The sequence below is a fragment of the Terrapene carolina genome, unplaced genomic scaffold, assembly GCF_002925995.2.
Source record: "Terrapene carolina triunguis isolate 2854851 unplaced genomic scaffold, T_m_triunguis-2.0 Scaffold449, whole genome shotgun sequence".
NCBI classification, from domain to species: domain Eukaryota; kingdom Metazoa; phylum Chordata; order Testudines; family Emydidae; genus Terrapene; species Terrapene triunguis.
In genome coordinates, this window is record NW_020664800.1 from 1974903 (window position 1) to 1997266 (window position 22364).

Consider the following 22364-nt stretch of genomic DNA (forward strand, 5'->3'; position numbering starts at 1 on the left):
ACTGAAACAAGAAAATGGCAGATGAAATTCAGTGTTGATAAATGCAAAGTGATGCACATTGGAAAACATAATCCCAACTATGCATACAAAACGATGGGGTCTAATTTAGCTGTTGCCACTCAAGAAAGAGATCTTGGAGTCATTGTGAATAGTTCTCTGAAAACATCCACTCAATGTGCGGCAGCAGTCAAAAAAGCTAACAGAGTGTTAGGAACCATTAGGAAAGAGATCAATAATAAGACAGAAAATATCATAATGCCACTGTATAAATCCATGGTATTCCCCCACCTTGAATACTGCATGCAGTTCTGGTCTCCACATCGCATAAAAGATATATCAGAATTGGAAAAGGTACCAAGAAGAGCAACAAAATGATTACGGGTATGGAACAGCTTCTGTATGATGAGAGATTAAAAAAATGAGGTATTTTCATCTTGGAAAAGAGCGGACTAAGAGGGGATATGATAGAGGTCTATAAAATCATGACTGATGTGGGGAAAGTGAATAGAGAAATGTTATTTACTCCTTCTCATAACAGAAGAACCAGGGGTCACCCAATGAAATTAATAGGTGTAAAACAAACAAAAGGAAGTATTTCTTCACAAAACGCACAGTCAATCTGTGGAACTCGTTGCCAAGGGATGTTGTGAAGTTCAAAACTATAATGGGGTTAAAAAAAAGAACTAGATAAGTTCATGGAGGACAGGTCTATCAATGGCTATTAGACAGGATGGTCAGGGATGCAACCCCATGCTCTGGGTGTCCCTAGCCTTTGATTGCCAGAAGCTGGGAGTGGATGACAGGATGGATCACGCGATGATTACCTGTTGTGTTCATTCCCTCAGAAGCACCTGGCATTAGCTATGGTCATCAGACAGGATACTGGCCTAGATGGACCTTTGGTCTGAGATGGCTATTCCTATGTTCGTAAAAACAATAAAGGTTCCTATATGCAGGCTAAAAGCTTACCATAGATCAGCCCAGAGTCTCAAGGGGCCCTGGTAGGTTCAGCCCTTCCATGAGGATTGGGGCACCCTTGGACAGCAGGTCTTGGCCATTTATTGGATCAGAACAAAGAGTCTGGGTCAGTTTGCACTCCAGTTATTTGTACAAAGTCCTTCCTTTGTCAGTTGGTCTCTGGAAATCCAGTTTGAACCAGTATGCATGAGCCTGCGCAGGAAATGGTGCCTATATTGGGGGTTCCAACATGGCTGATTTGCCTTAATCCCCATCCACTGTTTGTGGTTCCTGGAGGAGCTGTGCAGCCCTGCCCCATGGAGTAGGACACAATCATACAGGAACCATTCATTTAAAGCAGTGGACCCCAAAGATACTGCATGGCATCACAACCTCTCCCCCTAGAAAGGTTACATACAATCCCAGCTTATCTGGGGGGAAGTGTATTGATACCCCCACTCCACCAGGGTGGACTTTTGATCCTCACATACTGAGTCAGGGTGTGCAGCAATTTTTCCTCCACTCATCTCAGGGTCTTATACATTTTCACAGACCATCAGGCAGTCATTGATTGTGGGAAGACATTCCCCCTTCTTCCTGGCTGGAGCTACCTTTGACGTCTCCCAAGTAGCTGTCATACACATTTCTTGGGCATTTCCCACCCTTGGGTGGGTGTCATAGATTTCTCTTCATGTCAGTAGGTCTCGTCCTTCTCCTGGAGAAGGAGGCTGTCTCACCCCCACTCTCTCCAGGAATTTGTCTGCATATACTGGGAAGATAACATAATTCCTCTTGGATACTGGCAGCAGGGATCCCCCCTTCCCTGTCAGACACCCTATTTGCATGTTGGCTCCACAGTCACTTGCAGGTGTGGCCCTAACTGATAGGGTCTGATCACTCCTTCTGCTTTCCAAGCAAACTACTGTGTACGTGTCTTGCTGCACCCTCTCAGGGGCAGACCCACTGGATTGCCGCTTGGAGCAGAAGGTGGTAGTCATTCATTGACTGGAGAGACACTGGGACTCCTAAAACAATAATTAAGCCCCATGTCATGAAATCCCATCAAATGCTCCCAAGGTGTGAAATCTGTGTTCAAGTTCCTGGTGTGACAGCCTTTGCTGTATGTACAAGAAAGATTTCTATCTAGACTCAGGAAGGGTTGGGGTTGGCTTAGGGTGTGTTGTTAGATATCCTGTATTCTTTGCTTTGGGGAAAGGATATTATGGCTTTAAAAGCAGAAGGGGTGAAGCAGAAGGACTTTTGGACAAATAGCCTGCATTTAAACTGACTCTGGGCCTGCTTTCTGATCCAGCAAAAGGATAGGACCTTCTTTCCAAGTGGGGGAAGGGCAATCTGTGGAAGGGTTGAAAGACCGTGACCTACTAAGTCCCATAAAACTGATAGGTGACCCTGGTAAGCACTTAACATGTGTGTAGGTTCTTTTATTGTTTTTATATGTTTTATTTGTGATGCTTTTACCTTAAAAATAAATGTGCTTGCTTAGAAGAAGCTGTTATCTGTCACAATTTACCATCAGAAAAAAGGGCTAAGCACACACTGAATGTTATTGACAACGAATAACAAGGTCAGCTCTGCTTCTTCTAGGCCACACATTCGACCTCCCCAGGCACTGGACTAACCCCACAAAACAAGAGTGTCTGAAATCAGAGCTAGAAATCAGAGCCAAAAAAAGGGAATTTCAGAGTATAGAGGCCAATTAAAGACTTGAGACCCAAAGACCTATATTTCAGGGTCACCAGAACTTCCTGTGTTGCTCGACTTCTGATCCTTGCCCAGGACTTGTGGAACTGATTGGTCAATGAGACCTGTCTCTGCAAGAATGAGCTGCAAAAGTCTATGTTTATCCTTTGTTGTTCCTTGCAGAGCATCCACCTGTCCTTCCTGCGCACTGTCCCACCGTACTCTCACCAGTCCAATGTCTGGTTTGAGATGATGCGAGTGTACAACTGGAATCACATCATACTAATAGTCAGTGATGACCACGAGGGTCGCGCTGCACAGAAGAAGCTGGAGACGCTCCTGGAAGAGAGAGAATCCAAGGTCAGTATCTAAACATTGTCATGTAATTTTGTTAAAAAACAACAAAACTAGAAGTCTCAGGCTGTTGTATGTATGTAGATTTCTGTATGTAAAACACCTTTTCTTTCCATTGTAACATGGCTAACATTATGCTTAAAGCATCAACAGTGTCTGACTAGTACCTGACAGAACTTTGTACTTTATTCATTTCACTTGCTTTGCCATGGTCGAAATCTCCTACGTGTAAATCAACTACAAAATGAAGGGAAGAATAACCTGGAGCTCTGCAAATACTTCGCCCGGGCGATTCCCACCTAGGGAGAGAACCAATCGCACAGCTTAGGAAAAGCACCTCTCCCCTTTGACGCTTCCCTAGGGTATACAATGCAGACTTGGCAACGCTAATTACCAAACCGAGCCAGAAGAGCAGCTTTTTAATTGGCTAATTGGCACTTGCTTTGTGGCTTAGGAGGGAAAGGGCAGTCAGTGTGTTACTGCACAGAGGTAGAAAGCGCCCTCTCTACACAGCTCTCGGCTCTTTGGCTGTCATTATAGGCCCTACCCCATCTTCATTGAAGCACATGCTAAACACACTTTCCTGACATGCCCCATGCTGAAAATGAGAGTAAGTTTGTGGCTTCTGAGAGCAGGTGCACTGCCCCCATTTTCAGTGTTAAGCAAGGGGGCAGATAGCTACGTCCAGCGTGGGCATGTCTGAGTCATCTGCGGCTAGTGGGAGCCTGGGCCAATAGGACAGCTCTGTTCCTAAGGTTAAAACTGAGCAGGCACATACAAGACAGGAAGCCCCTCGACTGCACGCTTCCTCTGAGCAGTTTGAAGGGAAATTTTTTAACTAGAAGATGCGGAGCCTCCTCCATGACTGGATGGTGGAAGTGATAGTTCTCACCCGCACTCAGGGGTACGAGGTAACAGTCTCGGGTCCGTTTCAGGTAGGAAACATCCAAGCCTCTCACACTGTGGGAGCTTCCCAGAGAAACCTTGTAAAGCAGCTACACTTCCTGCCTACCGGGCAATCCCTGTGCGTGGTGCCTCTGGAGCCTGCCATGTATCACTGGCAACACCTGTAATTTTTAGGATCTAGACATAGCAGCAGGTGCTGGGCGGCCAGCCAGATGTGGCAGAGTGGGTTGTTGATTGGCAGACACAGCTGCAGACATTGCTTGGTGAGTCTGCTTAGAATCAGAGAGACCTTTGAGTTGGGAGGCACCTCTTCTGGCTCATCTAGCACATGCCTACTTCTGCAGCGGACCAGCTACCTGTGGGCCATGCCTGAGAGATGGGTGCATGCTCTCAGCATGGGGTATCCCACTGATGGGTCCTCTGGCCGTTTCTTCCATGGCCCAAATGGCTCGTAGAGTCAAACATTTCCCCCGAATAGGAAGCCCAAGGGTTCCTTGCTGCAGCACAAGTCTCAGAGACTCGTAGACGTTAAGGTCAGAAGGGATCATCATGATCATCTAGTCTGACCCCCTGCACATCGCAGGCCTCACCCAATCCTGAAATAGACCCCTAGCCTCTTGCTGAGTTACTGAAGTCCTCAAATCATGGCTTAAAGACTTCAAGTGACAGAGAATTCACCATTTACACTAATTTAAACCTGCAAGTGACCCTTGCCTCATGCTGCAGAGGAAGGTGAAAACCCCCCAGGGTCTCTGCCAATCTGACCTGGGGGGAAATTCCCAACCCCAAATATGATGATCAGTTAGACCCTGAGCATGTGGGTGAGACCCACCAGCCAGACATCTGGGAAAGAATTCTTGGTAGTAACTCAAAGCCCTCCCCATCTAGTGTCCCGTCTCCAGCTGTTGGGGATTCTTGCTACTGGCAAAAATTGCTGCTTACTCTGTTCTCGGTGAGTAGCGCTGACTCAGACTCTGACTTGGAATGGCATTTTATCTCAGACCTCCTCCACTGGGTCCAACCCACCCTCCTCATTATGTTCCTGCCCTCCAGTACTGACGGCTTTGGAAGAGTCACTGCCACCCTTATTCTGAGTCAATGTGTTCGTGTCCCTAGACTCACCCTACAACTTCCATGTCCACAACCTGTACTATTCTCTCTCAGTTCCCCCACTCCCTGCTGTTTCCTGCACTGTCCTTTGGATCAGCAAAAGAACATGACACTCACTCACGGCCATATTCTGGTACTTTGTGTCCTCTTAGGCCCCAGGGGTACTGCCCCAGTTCTGTGTCATCACTTGTGAAGGAGAGCCACTGAGAGCATGGGGTGGGGGTGGAGGTCTATGTGGTGGCCTGCACTGTGTTCGAGCTGAATACATGACATCCCCTGCTGCTATAGACGCCCTCCTCTAGATGCTGGAACCAGTTTCCTGGATGATAGGTCTCCTTCTCCTTTGCCTCTTCTTTGGCAACTGCCAGGCCATCTCGTTCCCTTGTCCTTTGCTGTGGACTAGACATGAGCTGGCAAGGTTTCCATTGATCCAACCAGCTGCTGTGATATGTGGGTCACTCTAGAAGCTGGCTGATAGATTCCAAGGCCAGAATGGACTCTTGTGATTATCTAGACTGACCTCCTGCATAAACTAGGTGATATGTAGGGTTTCTTCACCTCTTCCCCAGTCTCTTCTGGTTCTGATTGCCCCTTTGATCACAGAGGGTTTGATCCCTGGGCATTTAATGCACCTGAACCTTTGTCCATTTCCTTCCTTTCCATGACCTCAGCCGTGCCCTAGTCCTTTCCCCAACCATATGGTCAGACTGAACATTGATCTGGCGCAGAACAGTGAATGAGCAGAAAGGAGAAGCTGCCGCCATCCACTTGCGGAAGGCTGGGTATTCATGGTGATTGATCACTGTAAAATTCCTTATCTCTAACTCCACCTTCCCTTGTTCTTGGGGACTGAAACCGTTGGTGGTAGGAATAGGATTTCCTGTTACATCTTACCTGACAGCCTCAGAGAGTCCAGTCAGGCTCTGGGCGTTACCCAAACACTGTTTTGGTGGTTTAATAATTTTAGCACAGGCATTTATGCCCAGCATTCCTATCCAGTGCTGAATTCTCTGTGAACAGCTGGATTTCAGGTTTGGTTCAAGCCCATCTCCAGTGACTATCAGCCTGATCTGGCTACTGTTTGTCAGGCTGAGGAGCTCTGCCTTCTGCAAGCAGCCTAAGCCATTTCAATTAACACTTGAACACTAGCCAGTGTTTATTAGAAATTGTTCAAGATTGCAATAAAGGCCCCAAAGTACATTTGCGTTGCTAAGTGACTCTGTGCTGACTGCGTCCTGGCCTTGCTGTGCTTCTGTTCCGCGAGTGTGCCAGCAAACCAGAGCACCGGGCAAACCACAGCTCCTAAGCAAATGCTGGAGACTAGTTGTGGAACGTGAATTTTTAATTTCTGAGCATGAGTCTTTGCCTCAAATGCCTGATACTAAGAGATACACTCACCCAATCAGGAAACAGACATGGGACCTACAACCCATGGGTCCCAGCCAAACATTTTACATTTCAAATATCAAATACATGCTGTAGACTCGGGACTGTACAGACATTATTTCATTACGTTAGTTAATTAAAGACCATGACAATCAGCTCGTGGACAATGCACAAAGAGGTGCAATCTGCTCATTTGGAATGATTTGTGTAGCTTTGCTGTTCCATGGGGAGCCCAGCAAGAGCCCTTGGGAACCAGAGCAGCTAACAAGATAACTGATAGAAACTAGGGATGGGAAAGACGGGGGTTGCAGGCTTGTCACAGCATTTTTGATCAAAAATCACCGAACAGTTACAGTAAATTTAGTAAAAGTCAAGGCTTTAGAGGGAAATGGTGTGTAATGTCATCAGAATGCCATTTAAAGTGGGGGGGGGCATATAGGGGAGGGTCCGGTCCTGCCCCCCTGGGGAGTGAGAGGAGCTGGGGGTGGGTAGCAGAGGGACCCTGCCCTGCACTCACCTGCAGTGGTGGCTCCTGTTCCTTGGGGCTTGCCTGGCTCCCCTCCTGCCATCCCCCCAGCATGCAGGCATGGCCCTCCCCCCACGATGCCTCCTTCCTGGCCCCGGCGCTAATGAATCACCTGCCCTACGCTGGGATGGGTTGGAAAAAGTGGTTGGGCCATGGCCTGCGTGACACCCCCCTTCCCCCCCAGCTGTACAGCCTATGAAATCACGGATACAAAGAAAAATCCTAGACACAAAGCAAAGTCCCAGACAAACTGAAAATTCACAGCACCCATGACATTTCTGCCACCATGGCAAACCTGTAGCTCTAGGAATGTCTCATTAGGTCCCATCTTGTCTAGCGCCGGTAGGCCCAGGATAGAATCGTTCCCTCCTCTCCAATCTCTTGTCCAGTCCACTTCTAGGACGCCACCGCTATGCATGTGCACAAGGTCATTCAAGACTGGAAAATAAAAGAAATAGGAAACACGGGAAGCTCGAGTGCACTGCTGAATAGCTGCTGCCTGAGTGAGAGGACCAACACATCTGGAAGGGAGTGACTATTTCATTGCCTCCTGCCCCCCAGACACGGCTTGTCTCTGCTGTAATGCTGCCCTGTCTCCCTGTGCCAAGTGATACGATGAGACACTGAGAAGATGCACTGGAAATTCCTACCATGGACACCAGTAGAAGGAGCCTGAAACGACGACAGAATTGGGCTCAGAGTATATTTCATTTCCTCAGATTCTTTTCTACAATAGATGCAGTTCCTGTCTAACATTCTAGATTCTTGCCTGATTTATTTGGAGGAAAGAACAGGGAGGAGAAAGGCAGTGGAAGGGCCCATCCTTTCACTGTATAGCGCCTGCAAGCATTGTACAGGCAGGAGAAATAGCAACAAGTCTTTAAAAGAAGCATCTCTCAGAGCAGAGAGAGGGAGACAATCAATGCCGTTTGCAAATCAAGATGCAGAGATGAAAACAGATGCATGTTTAAGGAATAACTTGGGGGAAAATGCGTTACTTCTTCACTTTTTGGTAGACGCACGGCAGATCCCCATCAGGGATTTCGTTCTACAAGAGACTATGCTGGAAAATTTGGAAGAAGATTTTGAACCCCCCAAAGTCCAGAAGTGTTCAGATCTAGAGGGCATGGGTTAAATCCAGCTCTAGCTTTAATACAACTCTGCCTTGATCCTGCATGCACTAGCAGTTGTAATGTTTACCAGCACGAGCACTGGCTTCCCCAGGTCTTATGCACTCTGCTCTGTACTAAGCTGTTGCAGGATCCAGCCTTCTGGGTGGTGTGTCCTTTTGCAGGTAATCTGTAGGGAAGGCAAGCTCAGAGGGAAGTCCCATGCCACTGGCTGCTTTGAGACTGAGCATTCTGAGGCTGAGAATGGGAAGTTGGTCAATGCTCTAACTGAAAATGAGGGAGGGATGAACTCTTCTCCCCAACTTACGGTCAGGGCTTTTATCCACAGTGCCTGTCCTGCACCTGATCACACCTAGCGTTCCCACCGAGGTCAGGGAGAGCTCCCCAGGTGTGCATGGCAATAGTAATCCACAGTGCCAGGCAGAGAGAACCATTTTCTACTAGATCTGGATTTTCCAAGGGCAGGTGCCCATTTTGTAATTGGATTCCCAAAGTGTGTTTTGGTGACCTGCCCTCCTGCCTTCCCCCGGGCAGCAGGTAAAGGCTGGCATGTCATCCCGTGATCACCATTGCTTCCACATTGTCACGCTTTGATCCAGAACAGAGTAGAGCAAGTGTTTCTCTCTCTTTTGGGTGAGAGCAAAGTTCCACAAAGCTCTCCAGTCCCCTCAGCAGACGTGAAGTCCAGACAGACATTTCACTTTCAATACTCACTCAGGGTGAACATGACTGTAATCAAATAAGAATAATAAAAGTTCATCAGCATAACACCTGGCATGTAGCTAGCACTTTTCCATACCGAACAGTTTGTCCTTTTGGTCTTCCACAATAATTTTATGGACTTACAGCAGCCTAAGCCCTTATAGACACGTAAATTGTCTCTGAATTTAAGATATGCATTTCATGCTGAAAAAAATCCCTTCTCCTCCATGGGAACATACAAGTGCATTGCACCAGCCAGGAGGTTCAGGCTTGTTCTAATAAATGTGGCTTTTCAACTCAAGGTTTTCACAAGAGCCCAGACGCTCTCTCCTATTAGTAGTGGTTTTTGCGAGCTCCAGCGTTATAGAGCCCTTTAGCAAACAGTGGAGGAGGAGGTGGATGTTGGATTGCTTTACTACACGTCATTTTCAGCTGTTTATAATATTCTTCTGTGTCTACATATTTTCTCTGTGCACATTATTCATCAGAGTAAAAAAAGGAACTATGAAAACCTCGACCAACTTTCCTATGACAACAAGCGAGGACCCAAGGTATATTTGCATGGACATGCACGCCGCCCACCAATCTAACTAGCCAATGGCAAATAGCCACAGCCACCAAAAAAAAAAAAGAAAGAAAGAAAAGAGATCCATGACTATGTTTCTTGGTAGCACGTTTTTATGTTGACATAGTTTTGGTTTGAACTTGAGAATGGAAATCTAGCCAGCTGACCCCAGAAGGATTACTTTTGGAGACATGCATGTGAACCAGTAATTAACTTGCAAGTTTTTCTTTTTGAAAACTGAACTGACCCCCTTTCCTCCCCAAAGGAAATGGTCCCTTGGTGTAAGATGCTCACTTTTACTCCCAAAGGTTAACCCTGTGCAATATTTTTTTTTATTTCCCATGTTTTTGAAAAACAACACTCGTTTGAGTTTTCAATTGCATTTCAAAAGCCTTTTTCTCTTTCCTGTACAATGCACGCCTCTTTTTGGGTCTTGATTGACTTCAGTTTGCATGCACAGTGCAAAACCCCCCCCAAAAAGCAAACAAACAAAAAAACCTAAAACAGAAAAGAAAGAAAGAAAAGCAAAGAAAGAAAAGAAAAGAAAAAAGAAAAAGAAAAAACCTAGTTACCCTCCATATCTAGCCGAGCTGTATACAGTTTAATGAATTCTCTTGAACCTTTTCTAGATAGAATGGCTCTCACCAGCAAGCATTAGGCCACTGCACTAACCGGCTTTGCTCACACTAATCACAGGCTGAGAAAGTTCTTCAGTTTGACCCTGGAACCAAAAACGTGACTTCGCTGCTGCTTGAGGCGAAGGAGCTGGAGGCTCGGGTTATCATCCTTTCTGCAAGGTAAGGAAATGAGCGTCTGATTTTCCTGTCTGTCTTCTGCTTCAGCCCTTCACAGATGGGCACATATGTTACACCGCTGTGCTGCTACATTCCCATTGAAACAAGGGATATGTCAGAGGACACCTGGTCCTTCAAGATAAGTCTGCAAGAAGTAGCCCATGGATTTGCCAGTAACAAGATGGTTAAGTATGAGAGAAAATCCAGAGAGACCACTCCATTGCATACAGATCTAAAGCATCTTTCATGTGCTGCTGTGGTTCTCTCATTGGGAGAGGTGGTCTGTATTATTCTGGGGCATGGTAAAAGTGAATTCCACTGTGTTGTAGAAATATAGTGTTGTTGATAATAACAGTAATAGTCATAAGAACATAAGAACGGCCATGCTGGATCAGACCAAAGGTCCAAGACAGTATCCTGTCTTCCAACAGTGGTCAATGCCAGGTGCCCCAGAAGGAATGAACAGAACAGGTAATCATCAAGTGATCCATCCCCTGTCACTCATTCCCAGCTTCTGGCAAACAGAGGCTAGGGACACCATCCCTAATAGCCATTGATGGATCTATGCTCCATTAACTTATCTAGTTCTTTTTTGAACCCTGTTATAGTCTTGGCCTTCACAATATCCTCTGACAAGGAGTTCCACAGGTTGACTGTGCGTTGTGTGAAAAAATACTTCCTTTTGTTTGTTTTAAACCTGCTGCCTATTCATTTCATTTGGTGACCTCTAGCTCTTGTGTTATGAGAAGGAGTAAATAACATTTCCTTATTTACTTTCTCCACACCAGTCATGATTTTATAGACCTCTATCATATCCCCCTTAGCTGTCTCTTTTCCAAGCTGAAAAGTCCCAGTCTTATTAAGCGCTCCTCGTATAGAAGCTGTTCCATACCCCTCATCACTTTTGTTGCCCTTTACTGAACCGTTTCCAATTCCAATATATCTTTTTTGAGATGGGACGACCACATCTGCACACAGTATTCAAGATGTGGGCGTACCATGGATTTATATAGAGGCAATATGATATTATTATTATTGTCTTATTATCTATCCCTTTCTTAATGATTCCCAATATTCTGTTTGCTTTTTTGACTGCCGCTGCACATTGAGTGGATGTTTTCAGAGAACTATTCACAAGGACTCCAAGATCTCTTTTTTGAGTGGTAACAGCTAATTTAGACCCCATCATTTTATATGTAGAGTTGAGATTATGTTTTCCAATGCGCATTACTTTGCATTTATCCACATTGAATTTCATCTGCCATTTTGTTGCTCAGTCACCCAGTTTTGTGAGATCCTTTTGTAGCTCTTCGCGGTCTGCCTGGGACTTAACTATCTTGAGTAATTTTGTATCATCTACAAATAGTGATATCCTTAGACCTTCTATAGCACCCGTCATCTGAGGATCTGCAAGCATGTTAGTGACATTTATTAACGAAGCTCCCAAGCGCCCTGTGAAGTAGGGAGGTTTGATGAGCTCTGTGTGTCCAGACAGGGAACAGAGACACAGCAGTGGGAAAGTGTCACACATCAAATGGCAGAGTATAAGGCAGTCATGGCTACCTTGTAGGTCTAGAAGATTCATCCCAGCCTTAGCAGAAAGTGCTTGTGGCCTCTGGGGAGTATGAGGAATTGTCTGACAGGGATTTGACATGACCAGTTATATGAAAGAACAGGACAGCAGCTGCCCACGAAGGAAATGGCCCTGCGTTCATGGTGTCTGAGGGCTTGTATTGCTCATGCCGGTGATGAGAGACAGAGAGACACCTTGTCCGCCTTGACCTTCACCCACTCGCCAGTGCTCAGCTCTCCCTTCTGCTACCTGCCCCAACTCCCAGGATTTTCCTTCTCATAGGCCTCGTGCCCTGGCACCTCCTCTTACTCCCACTTTTCTTTATCGATAATTGCTCTGGCTGGTCTCCCTGTCCCCATCTGCACACATGCATTTCCCCGCTTCTCTCATCTCCACCTGCCAATACTGAAGTTACTCTCATCTGCTGACAGTGAAACATACACTGAGAAGGAAACAGGAAAGTCTCAGCCAAGGGTTTGGTCCCATCCCGTGGCTCCAGATATGGGACCCAGTTTTCCTGGAGGCATCTTCACCATTGTCTGCAAAGCAGCCTCTCTGATCACCTTTCCCTAAGTGCACGGGGAGATGCGAGCTGAGCCGAGGACAGCACCTTGTGGGCCAGTGAGCAGGCAGTGCCCCAGCTTGGCACATTCACTAGAGACCTCTGTCATGTACCATATGTGGACTGGTTACAGAGCTTCCACCCCAGAGAAAGATGTGTGAGATTTGTACCTTTAATATGTGTCAGTGCCCTGCCAGTGATGGCTGCTCTCAGCATGGATAAGGTAAGTTACACATGGTGCCACCTAGTGGCTGAACAGTATAAGAACAGTTTAACATTTCATTCCATTTGCTATTTTACTCTTCTACCATTACATAATTATGCTATCTTTGCAAGTTCAGTACAGATCATGGTGTTAAGTGTATTTGAATCAGACTGGTTTTCTTATTACATGACAGGAACACATAACAGCTTGGTCATCTGTGTGTACATTAGTTGAAATGACTTTCTCTGGTTGGTTTCAGAGTAGCAGCCGTGTTAGTCTGTATCCGCAAAAAGGACAGGAGTACTTGTGGCACCTTAGAGACTAACAAATTTATTAGAGCATAAGCTTTATTAGAGCATAAGCTTTCGTGGGCTACAACCCATTTCTTCTGGTTGGTTTGGAGTCTCTGAATATTCTTCTTGTTGTTCTGCATCCGCCATCTGTAAAGTTTGCTCTATTGACTGTTCTTTCTGAGAAACAAACCGTAGAGGTTGACAGTTTCTGTTGAACTCTCAACTGTCATTCTCAGTCACATATGATCTGGGCAATGAATTCTTTTTCTTTACGACAGCTGGAGTTTTCCATTCTTTTTCTCCATTTAGTTTGACATAAATGTGGTCACCAGTTCTAGGCCCAGCAGTTCTCTAACTGAGTGGTGTCTCTTATCAAAATATTCATAAGCTCTTTTTGCCTTTGTAGCTGATTTGGCTACTCTCTTCATGTCTGGCCACTTTGGAGATAGGTTCTTTTCCAAAGTCAGAACAGTAGTTCTGAGCTGCCATCCCACTAGGAGTTGTGCTGGACTATATCTAGTAGATATTACCAGTGTTGATCTGTAACTCAGAAGAGCAAGGAATGGATCTTTCTGCTATAGGATTTTCATGGCTGTCTTTACAGCTCTCTCAGCCTTTCCATTTGCTTGTGGGTAATGTGGGTTGCTAGTAATATGACCAAAATCAGATTTCATTTGGAATTACTTTAATTCTGCTTCAGTGAACTGTGGTTCATTGTCCATCACTAGTTGTTCTGTAATACCAAAATAGTTCTTGATTGTCTGTACTATAAGTTAACTCCCTGATTGCTTTGATGCCGCAAACAACTGCAAAATATCCGTATTTCGTGCATTTTTTACATCTTGCACCTTTGGCTGGACCTACATCTCTTGGGCTATGAATTTTTCCATATCTTGTGCATTGAGTCTGAAATACCTTGTAGTTAGCCTGGAATTTGTCCTTCTTAGCCTCAGGGAATCTTCTGATAATTACTTTTAGCACTCATGATGCTCTGTTTACAGCTTCTAAGCTAGTTTCTTCTTTTTCAAGTTTGGCAAGTTGCTCTTGGTTTTTCTGTTTCACCAGCTCAGACTGCTTTGCTATTTAAATAGCTGTGTGTATGGTTAGGTCTGTTTTTAAATAGTAACTGCTGTGGAAGATTTTTATCTACAAGCTCTAAGACTAATCTGTCTCTGATATTTTCATACTTTACAGTCTCAAAATCAAAGTTTTATGTCAATGCATGTAAAGCTCTGATAAAACATTTGACAGATTCTCCTGGTTGTTGAATTCTCTGGTGAAATCATGCCCTTTCATAAATCACATTTTTCTGAGGTTTAAAATGTGCATCAAACATAGCCATAGCCCTTTCATAGTCATCTTTGTGACCGTCTCCTATAAAGGTAAAAGATTCAGAGATATGCTGTGCTTGCTTCCCCATAGCATACATTAAGGAGGATACCTGAAAGTCACCAATTTCCTTGTGGAGTTTGGTTGCAATGTGAAATCTTGCAAAATACTGCTTCTAATCTGTCCATTTTGAAAGTCTGTCAAATATGAAGCTCTCTGGGGCATTGAAGAGTGAGTGTCATGTTGATTAGATCCTGCAACATTTGTTGCTTTTTGTTTACTTCTGTTTGCAACATTTGTTCCTGGTTCCCTTCTGTTTCTGTTTTCCTCTGGCACCAGTTCAACTGCCTTCACTTCTGACACCACGTCATGTACCAGATATGGACTGGTTTCAGAGCTTCCACCTCAAAGAGAGATACATGAAATGTGTACCTGTTACAATACTTAAATGCATTGCCAGCAATGCCTATGCTCAGCATAGATAAGGCATGTTTCACATGTTGTCACCTAGTGGCTAAACATTATAATATGTTTAACATTCCACTTGAAACTTCTCTGAGCTATGTGAAAGGGACACTACCCTCCCTAGAGTGTCTCTCTCTACTGCCTTTAGTACTGTCCACCACTCTCTTCCCTGCCCCTATGCTCTTGTGGTTCTTCATTGCCTTTGGTGGCTTTTCATTTCCCTTCTGCCTCTTGTCTGTTTGGTGCCATTCAGAGTCCTCTCCTCAGAGACTCATAGACTTTAAGCCCAGAAGGAACATCATGATAATCTAGTCTGACCTCCTACACATTGCAGGCCACAGAACCTGACCCATCCATAACCATAACCCCTAACCTCTGGCTGAGTTACTGAAGTCCTCAAATCATGATTTAAAGACTTGAAGTTACAGAGAATCCACCATTTGCACTAGTTTAAAATTGAAAGTGACCCATGCCCCATGCTGCAGAGGAAGGCAAAAAATCTCCTGGGTCTTTGCCAATCTGACCGTGGGGGAAATTCCTTCCTGACCCCAAATATGGTGGACAGTTGGACCCTGAGCATTTTGGCAAGACCCAACAGCCAAACATCTGGGAAAGAATTTTCTGTAGTAACTCAGAGCCTTTCCAATCTAGTGTCCCATCACTAGCTGTTGGAGATATTTGCTACTAGCAGTTGCAGATGGGCTACATGCCATTGTAGGCAGTCTCATCATACCGTCCGCTCCATAAACATGTCAAACTCAGTCTTGAAACCAGTTAGGTTTTTTTTTGCCTCCACAACTCCCCTTGGAAGGCTATTCCAGAACTTCACTCCTCTGATGGTTAGAAACCTTCATCTAATTTCAAGCCTAAACTTATTGATGGCCAGTTTATATCCATTTGTTCTTGTATCAGCATTGGCCCTTAACTTAAATAATTCTTCCTCCTCTCTGATATTTATCCCTCTGATGTATTTATAGAGAGCAATGATATCTCCCCTCAGCCTTCATTTGGTTAGGCTAAACAAGTCAAGCTCTTTGAGTCTTTTCTCATTAATTAGGTTCTCCATTCCTCTGATCATCCTAGTAGCCCTTCTCTGTACCTGTTCCAGTTTGAATTCATCTTTCTTAAACACAGGAGACCAGAATTGCGCACACTATTCCAGATGAGCTCTCATCAGTGCCTTGTATAATGGTACTAACACTTCCCTATCTCTATGGAAATACCTCGCCTGATGCATCTTAGGACTGCACTAGCCTTTTTCATGGCTACATCACATTGGCGGTTCATAATCATCCTGTGATCAACCAATACACCCAGTCTTTCTCCTCCTCTGTTGCTTCTACCTGGTAAGTCCCCAGTTTATAGCAAAAATTCTTGTTGTTAGTTCCTAAGTGCATGACCTTGCACTTTGCATTATTAAATTTCATCCCATTTCTATTACTTCAGTTTTCAAGCTCTACCAGCTCTTCTTGTATGATATTCTGGCCCTCCTCCATATTGTCAACACCTCTTAACTTCATGTCATCTGCAAATTTTATTAGCACACTCCCACTTTTTGTGCCAAGGTCATTAATAAAAATAAATAAGACTGGTCCTAAGACCAATCCATGAGGACAGTTCAGTCAGTATGACCCATTGTAGACTCCCCTTTAACCTGTTCCTTACCCACCTTTCAATTCCCATATTGATTCCCATCTTCTCCAATTTAACTAATAATTTCTGATGTGGAACTGTATCAGATGTCTTACTGAAATCCAGGTAGATTAGATCAACTGCCTTTCTTTTGTCTAAAATCAGTTATCTTCTCAAATTGGTCTGTCATGATCTACCTTCCATAAAACCATGTTGTATTTTATCCCAATTACCGTTTACCTCTGTCCTTAACTATTTTCTCTTTCAAAATTTGTTCTAAGACCTTCCATACAATTGAGGTCAAACTAACAGGTCTGTAGTGTCCCAGATCACTTTTTCTCCTCTTTTAAAAATAGGTAGTATATTAGCAATTTTCCAGTCACAGGGCATGACCCCTGATTTTACAGATTCATTAATAATCCTTGGTATTGGGCTTGCAATTTCATGTATCAGTTCTTTTAATATTCTTGGATGAAGATTATCCAGGCCCCCTGACTTAGTCCCATATCCTCATTTCTATTTCTCATTTCTATTAGCCACCCTGCCACTATCCCTAAGATCCTCATTATCCTTTTTACAAACTGAGGCAAAAATATGTTTAGGCGTTGGGCCATACCTAGATTATCTTTAATTTCCACGCCATCCTAAGTGCGTAGCGGTTCCATTTCTTCCTTCCTTGTTTTCTTTTTATTTATATGGCTAAAGAATCTATTACTATTGGTTTTAATTTCCTTTGCAAGGTCCAGCTCTGTTTGGCTTTTGGCAGTTCTCACTTTTTCTCTACAGTTTGCGAGCTCCAAGGGGTAGGTTTCCTTGCTGATCCATCACATCTTTAGTTCCTTGTAGGCTTTCTGTTTTCTCTTAATCACCTGGTTGAGATGTTTGCTCATTCAGCTTAGTCAGCAACCCTTCCCTACTATTTCCCCCCCTTGCTTGGGGTGCAGGCTTCAGATAGTTTCTGCAACTTTGACTTAAAGTAATTCCAAGCATCCTCCACATTCAAATCCTTGAGTTCTTCAGTCCAGTCCACTTCCCTAACTAATTCCCTTAATTTTTTAAAGTTTGCCCTTTTGAAATCAAGGACCCTAGTTGCAGATCTATTTTTGTTTATCCTTCCATTTAGTTTTAAACTGAATTAGCTCATGATCACTTGAACCAAGGTTGCCCTCTAGAGACAGTTCTTCTGTGAGGTCCTCGCTACTCACCAATACCAAATTTAAAATGGCATCACCTCTTGTAGGTTCAGCAACTATTTGGTGAAGAAATCTGTCAGCTATCACATCCAGGAAAATCTGGGCCCTACTATTATTAGTAGCACTTGTCCTCCAATCCATATCTGGGAAATTAAAATCTCCTATAAATCCTGGTAGTATTTAGTTCATTAAAAACATTAAACAGGTCTCTATCCATATCCAAATCGGATCCTGGGGATCTGTAGCATAACCCAAGCACTATCCCAGGGGAGCCTCTGGTAACTTTCTTCCTCAAAGTTATTTTGACCCAAACAGACTCAGTTTTATCCAGACCATCACTTCTAATTTATTTACAGTCGACCTCATCATTAATATACAATTCTACTCCCCCATCTTTACCTTTATTTCCTGAACTGCACATACCCTTCAAAACCTGAATTCCACTCATGACTGCTATTCCACCATGCTTCTGTTATCACTATAATATCTGGTTTCACTTCCTGCACCAATAGTTCTAGGTCCTCCATTTTGTTACCCAGGCTCCTTGCATTGGTGTACAGACATCTGAGTTGTTTCTGCTTGGCTTGGCCCAGATTCCTCACCCAATTAGGTACAGTCATTCTATGGCCAGTATCGCCTACCTGACTGTTAGCTTCATTGGTATCAGCACCATCTTTCCTCTAAATGTTCATTCTCCTACCCACTGCAGTTCCTTTCTCCATTGCCGTATCCTTTCTTACTTGATTTTCCTCACAGTCAATATTAGAATCAGGTGTGAAGATTACAGGAGCATCTCCCAGCTGTCTCCCCCAAGTTCCTAGTTTAAAGCTCTTTTAATCAGTTGTGCAAACCTCCATCCCAGAAGTCTATTTCCCTCCCTACTCAAGTGGAGTCCATCCCTCTAGAACAGTCCTCTATCCATGAACGCCTCGCAGCAGTCAAACATCCCAACTCCCTCCTCATAGCACCATTACCTGAGCCATCTGTTGACCATCATAATCTTGTCTCACCTTCATTCTCCTCCTCTAGGGACAAGTAGGATGCCACTGAAGAGCACATGAGTATCCATTTCCAGCAAGAATCTAGCAGTATCATTTGTTCCCACACAAAGGATAATCAGTGGATTCTTTCCTGCTCCCATTAGGATTCTCTTCAGCTTCAGGTCCACACCCCATATCTTAGCTGCTGGCAGACAGTGCACCCTTCTGTTCTCCAGATCAGCTCTGGTGACCAGCCTGTCTGTTCTTCTTAGTAGGGAGTCACCAACCACGTAGACCTGCCTTTTGCTGTGATTGTCTGGCTTTCCTCCTGTTCTTTCTGGCTGCAAGTCAGCTTGTCTTTTGTTTTCCCTTGCAATCTTCTGTGAGTGATCCTGTATCCTCCTGGGGCTCTGAACTCTGGCTGTCTCCATTGACTCTTCCCCTCTTGTTATAGGACTAGCCACTGTTCTCTTCTTCCTGGCCCTCCCTCCTTCTGTTACTGCCTGCCGTGCCCCTTCTTCATTCTCCAACTCCGCAAACCTGTTCCTGAGCTCTATTTCTCCTTCACTAGTCGGGCTTTTCCTCTGCCTGGTTCTCATAGTCACATGCTTCCATTGGCCTCTTTCCTCACCCAGCAGCCTCCCCTCAGACCCCCTCAGTCCAGTTTGCATCTGTGAGTCTTGGCTTTTCCCCTTCAGCCTTTTCCCATCCCTCCATCATCTGCTCTAATCACCTTCAAAACTCAACCATAGTTTCCACTTGGATCTTCTCTTCCGTCAGCGGCATTTCATACAAACAAAGCTCTTTTCGGGTCCCTGCTCCAGGATAATGTACATCCCACAGCTTCCATATCCAGTCATCTTCACTGGCTCTTGCGTTCTGTGGGTCACTACCACTGCTGCCTTTGAATCTGTCACAGCCTTCCCACCTAAGCTCCTGCCAAGGAAAACAAAAAACAAAAAAACCCAAACAAAAGCAGAACACCACACACACCCCAACCGCCCCTTACAAACTTCCACTCAAACTCTCCTGTTTTCAGCTCCATTTGCTTGCTCCTGTGCTGCTGGCCGGCTCCTTCGCTCCTCAGTCCCTTCCTCGCTGTCTTCTCTAAGCTTCCCTGTCGGTGACCTCACTCACCCGCATGGCTTTCCCTGCCCCTTCCACCACCAAACCTAGTCTCGTCTCAGCACATCTCCAGCAGCCTCGCCAGCATCTCTTTCGGGCTGACCCACCACCAACTGGAACTCATTTTCTCCAACTCTGAGTTTCTTGCCTTTCCTCTTGAGCCCATTCCTTCACCTCCCTTTTCTACCACTGTTGTGAGCTCCGCCCCTCCTTGTCTCCAAGGCTCATGCTCACTCCTTTTAAAAGCACCCCATCCTCCACGACTCCATGGCTAATGCCCTCCTCTGTGCCTGGGTCAGCTCTCACCTGGACCATCATTACCTTCTCCTCCCTGGCTTCCCCACTTCTCACCTCAACCTACTAAACATCTCTCCTTCCCCACTGTTCTGGCGCCATCAACTCCCCTTCTATCCCTCCCTTGGTTTCTGACCTCTGGCCCCATCCAATTCACACTCATCCCTCCCACCTTCCAGGTCCTGCATGATCTTGCCCCTGCCCATTTCTCTGACCTCATGTCTTCCAGCTCCCTCCTCTCATGCTCTGTGCACCTCCCAACCTTCCGTCTCATTGCTCCCACTCTTGGCTTACATCTCCCATCCGCTTTCCCTGCTCCTTCCAATCTCGCCCGAAAACCCACCCAGGCCAGGATTTATCCTGCCTAGTTCTCTTCTCCAGTAACGTCTCCTCCCTCTGCTAGGCTGCAGCTGTTCAGGGCATTATACAGATGTTTTTGTATTCATTATAATAGGGTGAACAAGTAAAGAAACAACAGAAAACCTACAGAGTGTTTTCACTTTTATTTGATAAGGGGGATATTAGCAGTGCATCGTGTGTGTGTGTGCATCGTGTGTGTGTGTGTGAGTGCGTGTGTGGGTGTGTGAGTGCATGTGTGGGTGTGGGTGTGTACACTAAGGGGGACAATCTGGAGAAGAGTGAAATATAACCATGGCAAGCAAGTGTCTGCATAAGGTAAAGGTAGGGATGGATCTGACGGTAGATAAGAGGCCCCATAGACGTCAAAGACACGCACTGATTCTTGTAGAGCAGGACCGAGCCCATGGGCGATGTTGAATTTGGAGAAGACAAAGTGAAGGATCATGGTAAATAGCTGAAGAGGCAAGTGCTGTTTTCAGGGTATTTGCCGATCCTGGGAAAGCCTGGTGCTGACTGACTGGAAACAGCAAGTCCAGATCCACTGTTTACAACAGGAAAAAGAGGAATGTCCAGATGTGCAGAAGAGTTTTCTATATTAGGAAGAGTTCGCCAATAAGGACAGTATTTATGACTAGCTGAAGGAGAGTGCCCATTATCCCCCCCTTGCCCTGCCCAATGCGCGCAGGCTGGGAGCGCGTTACAGCCACCGCAGGGGCAGCTGCAGCTGCAGCTCAGGCCGTACTAGCACCTGTGCTTGGCTCTAGAGGCCCCTGGTTCGATCCCTGGCATGAGCTGCCTCAGCTGAACGTGGATTTAACAAGGGTGAATCACTGGATTTAGAGACGGGTCAATCAAGTAGGACAAAATGAGTTACAACCAGGCTAAGCTGAGCGGAGCCCACACACCTGGTGAGTCTGGATTTCAGGCAAGATGGATTATTGGAGGGCTGCTGATGAGCTGGTTGGAAACAAGAGCGACAAGTGGGAGTTACAGGGTGCCCTGGCCTCCCTGAGACGCCACCAGTTCTCCCCTGGTCGTACTTCCTTTTCCTTCTCCCCTCGCCCCCAGCAGCCAGATGGATGCTGCCCCAGGGACAGTTCTCTTGCCAAGCAGCAGGTCTGTTCTGGGCAATGGGTGGTTGCATGGCCTCTGCTGGTTGCTAGGTTATTTCTTTGCTAGAAGGTGGGAGAAAAAAAGCCAAGAAAGCTCACCCTGAACACAGCAGAAAGTGCATCGATCCCCTGGCCCAGCTTCATGGCTGGCGGGAATATCATCCCATGGAAATAATGGTCCTATTCCCCTTCTCCCCTCTGCCCCTGCCACTTCTCCTTCAGCATCGCTCTCTCCGGGCCTTCCCCAGCCTCTCCTGTGGCTGGCACACAATGCAATCTCCTCTCCTGGCTGCTCAGTGATGGGCTTGGTCCAGTACAGACACTTGGCACCTGCTGAGGCCCCGGCGATGGGCCTGTGAGTTTTGGAGGACGGGGTGTTGTCCACAGTGACAGAGAATGGGAGCAGAGGAGATGACAGGGTAAGGGGCTCCTCTGTGGTAACAGGCTCCTCTGTGGTAACAGGGATCTTCAACGTTTTCAAACACATAAACAGAACATTTAAAGCTAGAGAAGGCAGGGCTGTCACCAGCCTAGCAGGACTCAGGGTCTCCTGGTCTCACACAATCCCAGCCTATGCATTGTTGATAAGCACTGACACTGAATTAGGGCCTAATTCTCATTTACACTAATACCAATGTGCACTGCTCTGGCAGCATTACGTGGCCCTAAAGTGCGGGTGGTTGTAACTGACATCCATCGTGAGGCCCCATCACAGTACCTAGCCGTGGAAAGGGGCCTTTGTGGAAACCCAGATCGGGCCCGTTGGTAGTGCTTCACATTTCTTAAAGCATGTTGCAGACACTGAGCCCAAACCTGCCAGGTGCTGAACGTGCCAAGTGCCCTCAGTCCCTAGGAACTCCAGTGGAGGTGAGGGCTCCCAGCTGTTGTGAGGACATGCTCAGCACTTTTCAAGATCAGGGCCAGGAAGTCATCCACCCCATTCAGAGAGGGGGAAACAGGCACAGACAGGTCCAGGCAACATTTTGACTCCTGCTTGGGCCCCATGGCTTTTGGGACACTGCCGCCGGAATATGTTGTATCTGGGAATTAACCCAGCCTGTCAGCCAATCGCCATCGCTTGCTGCTGTGATGACGTCCTTCCTAGGGGTA

General features: G+C 45.8%; 1 protein-coding gene across 1 annotated transcript in view; it reads left to right on the plus strand.

Moving 5' to 3' along the window:
• GRIN1 (glutamate ionotropic receptor NMDA type subunit 1) overlaps window positions 1-22364 on the plus strand; it is a 64572-nt gene that overhangs the window by 11361 nt on the left and 30847 nt on the right. The window contains exons 3-5 of the mRNA XM_026658481.1: window positions 2842-3018; window positions 9261-9323; window positions 10034-10134. Of these exons, the coding sequence (XP_026514266.1) occupies window positions 2842-3018; window positions 9261-9323; window positions 10034-10134 (341 nt within the window). The remainder of the gene's footprint in view (window positions 1-2841; window positions 3019-9260; window positions 9324-10033; window positions 10135-22364) is intronic.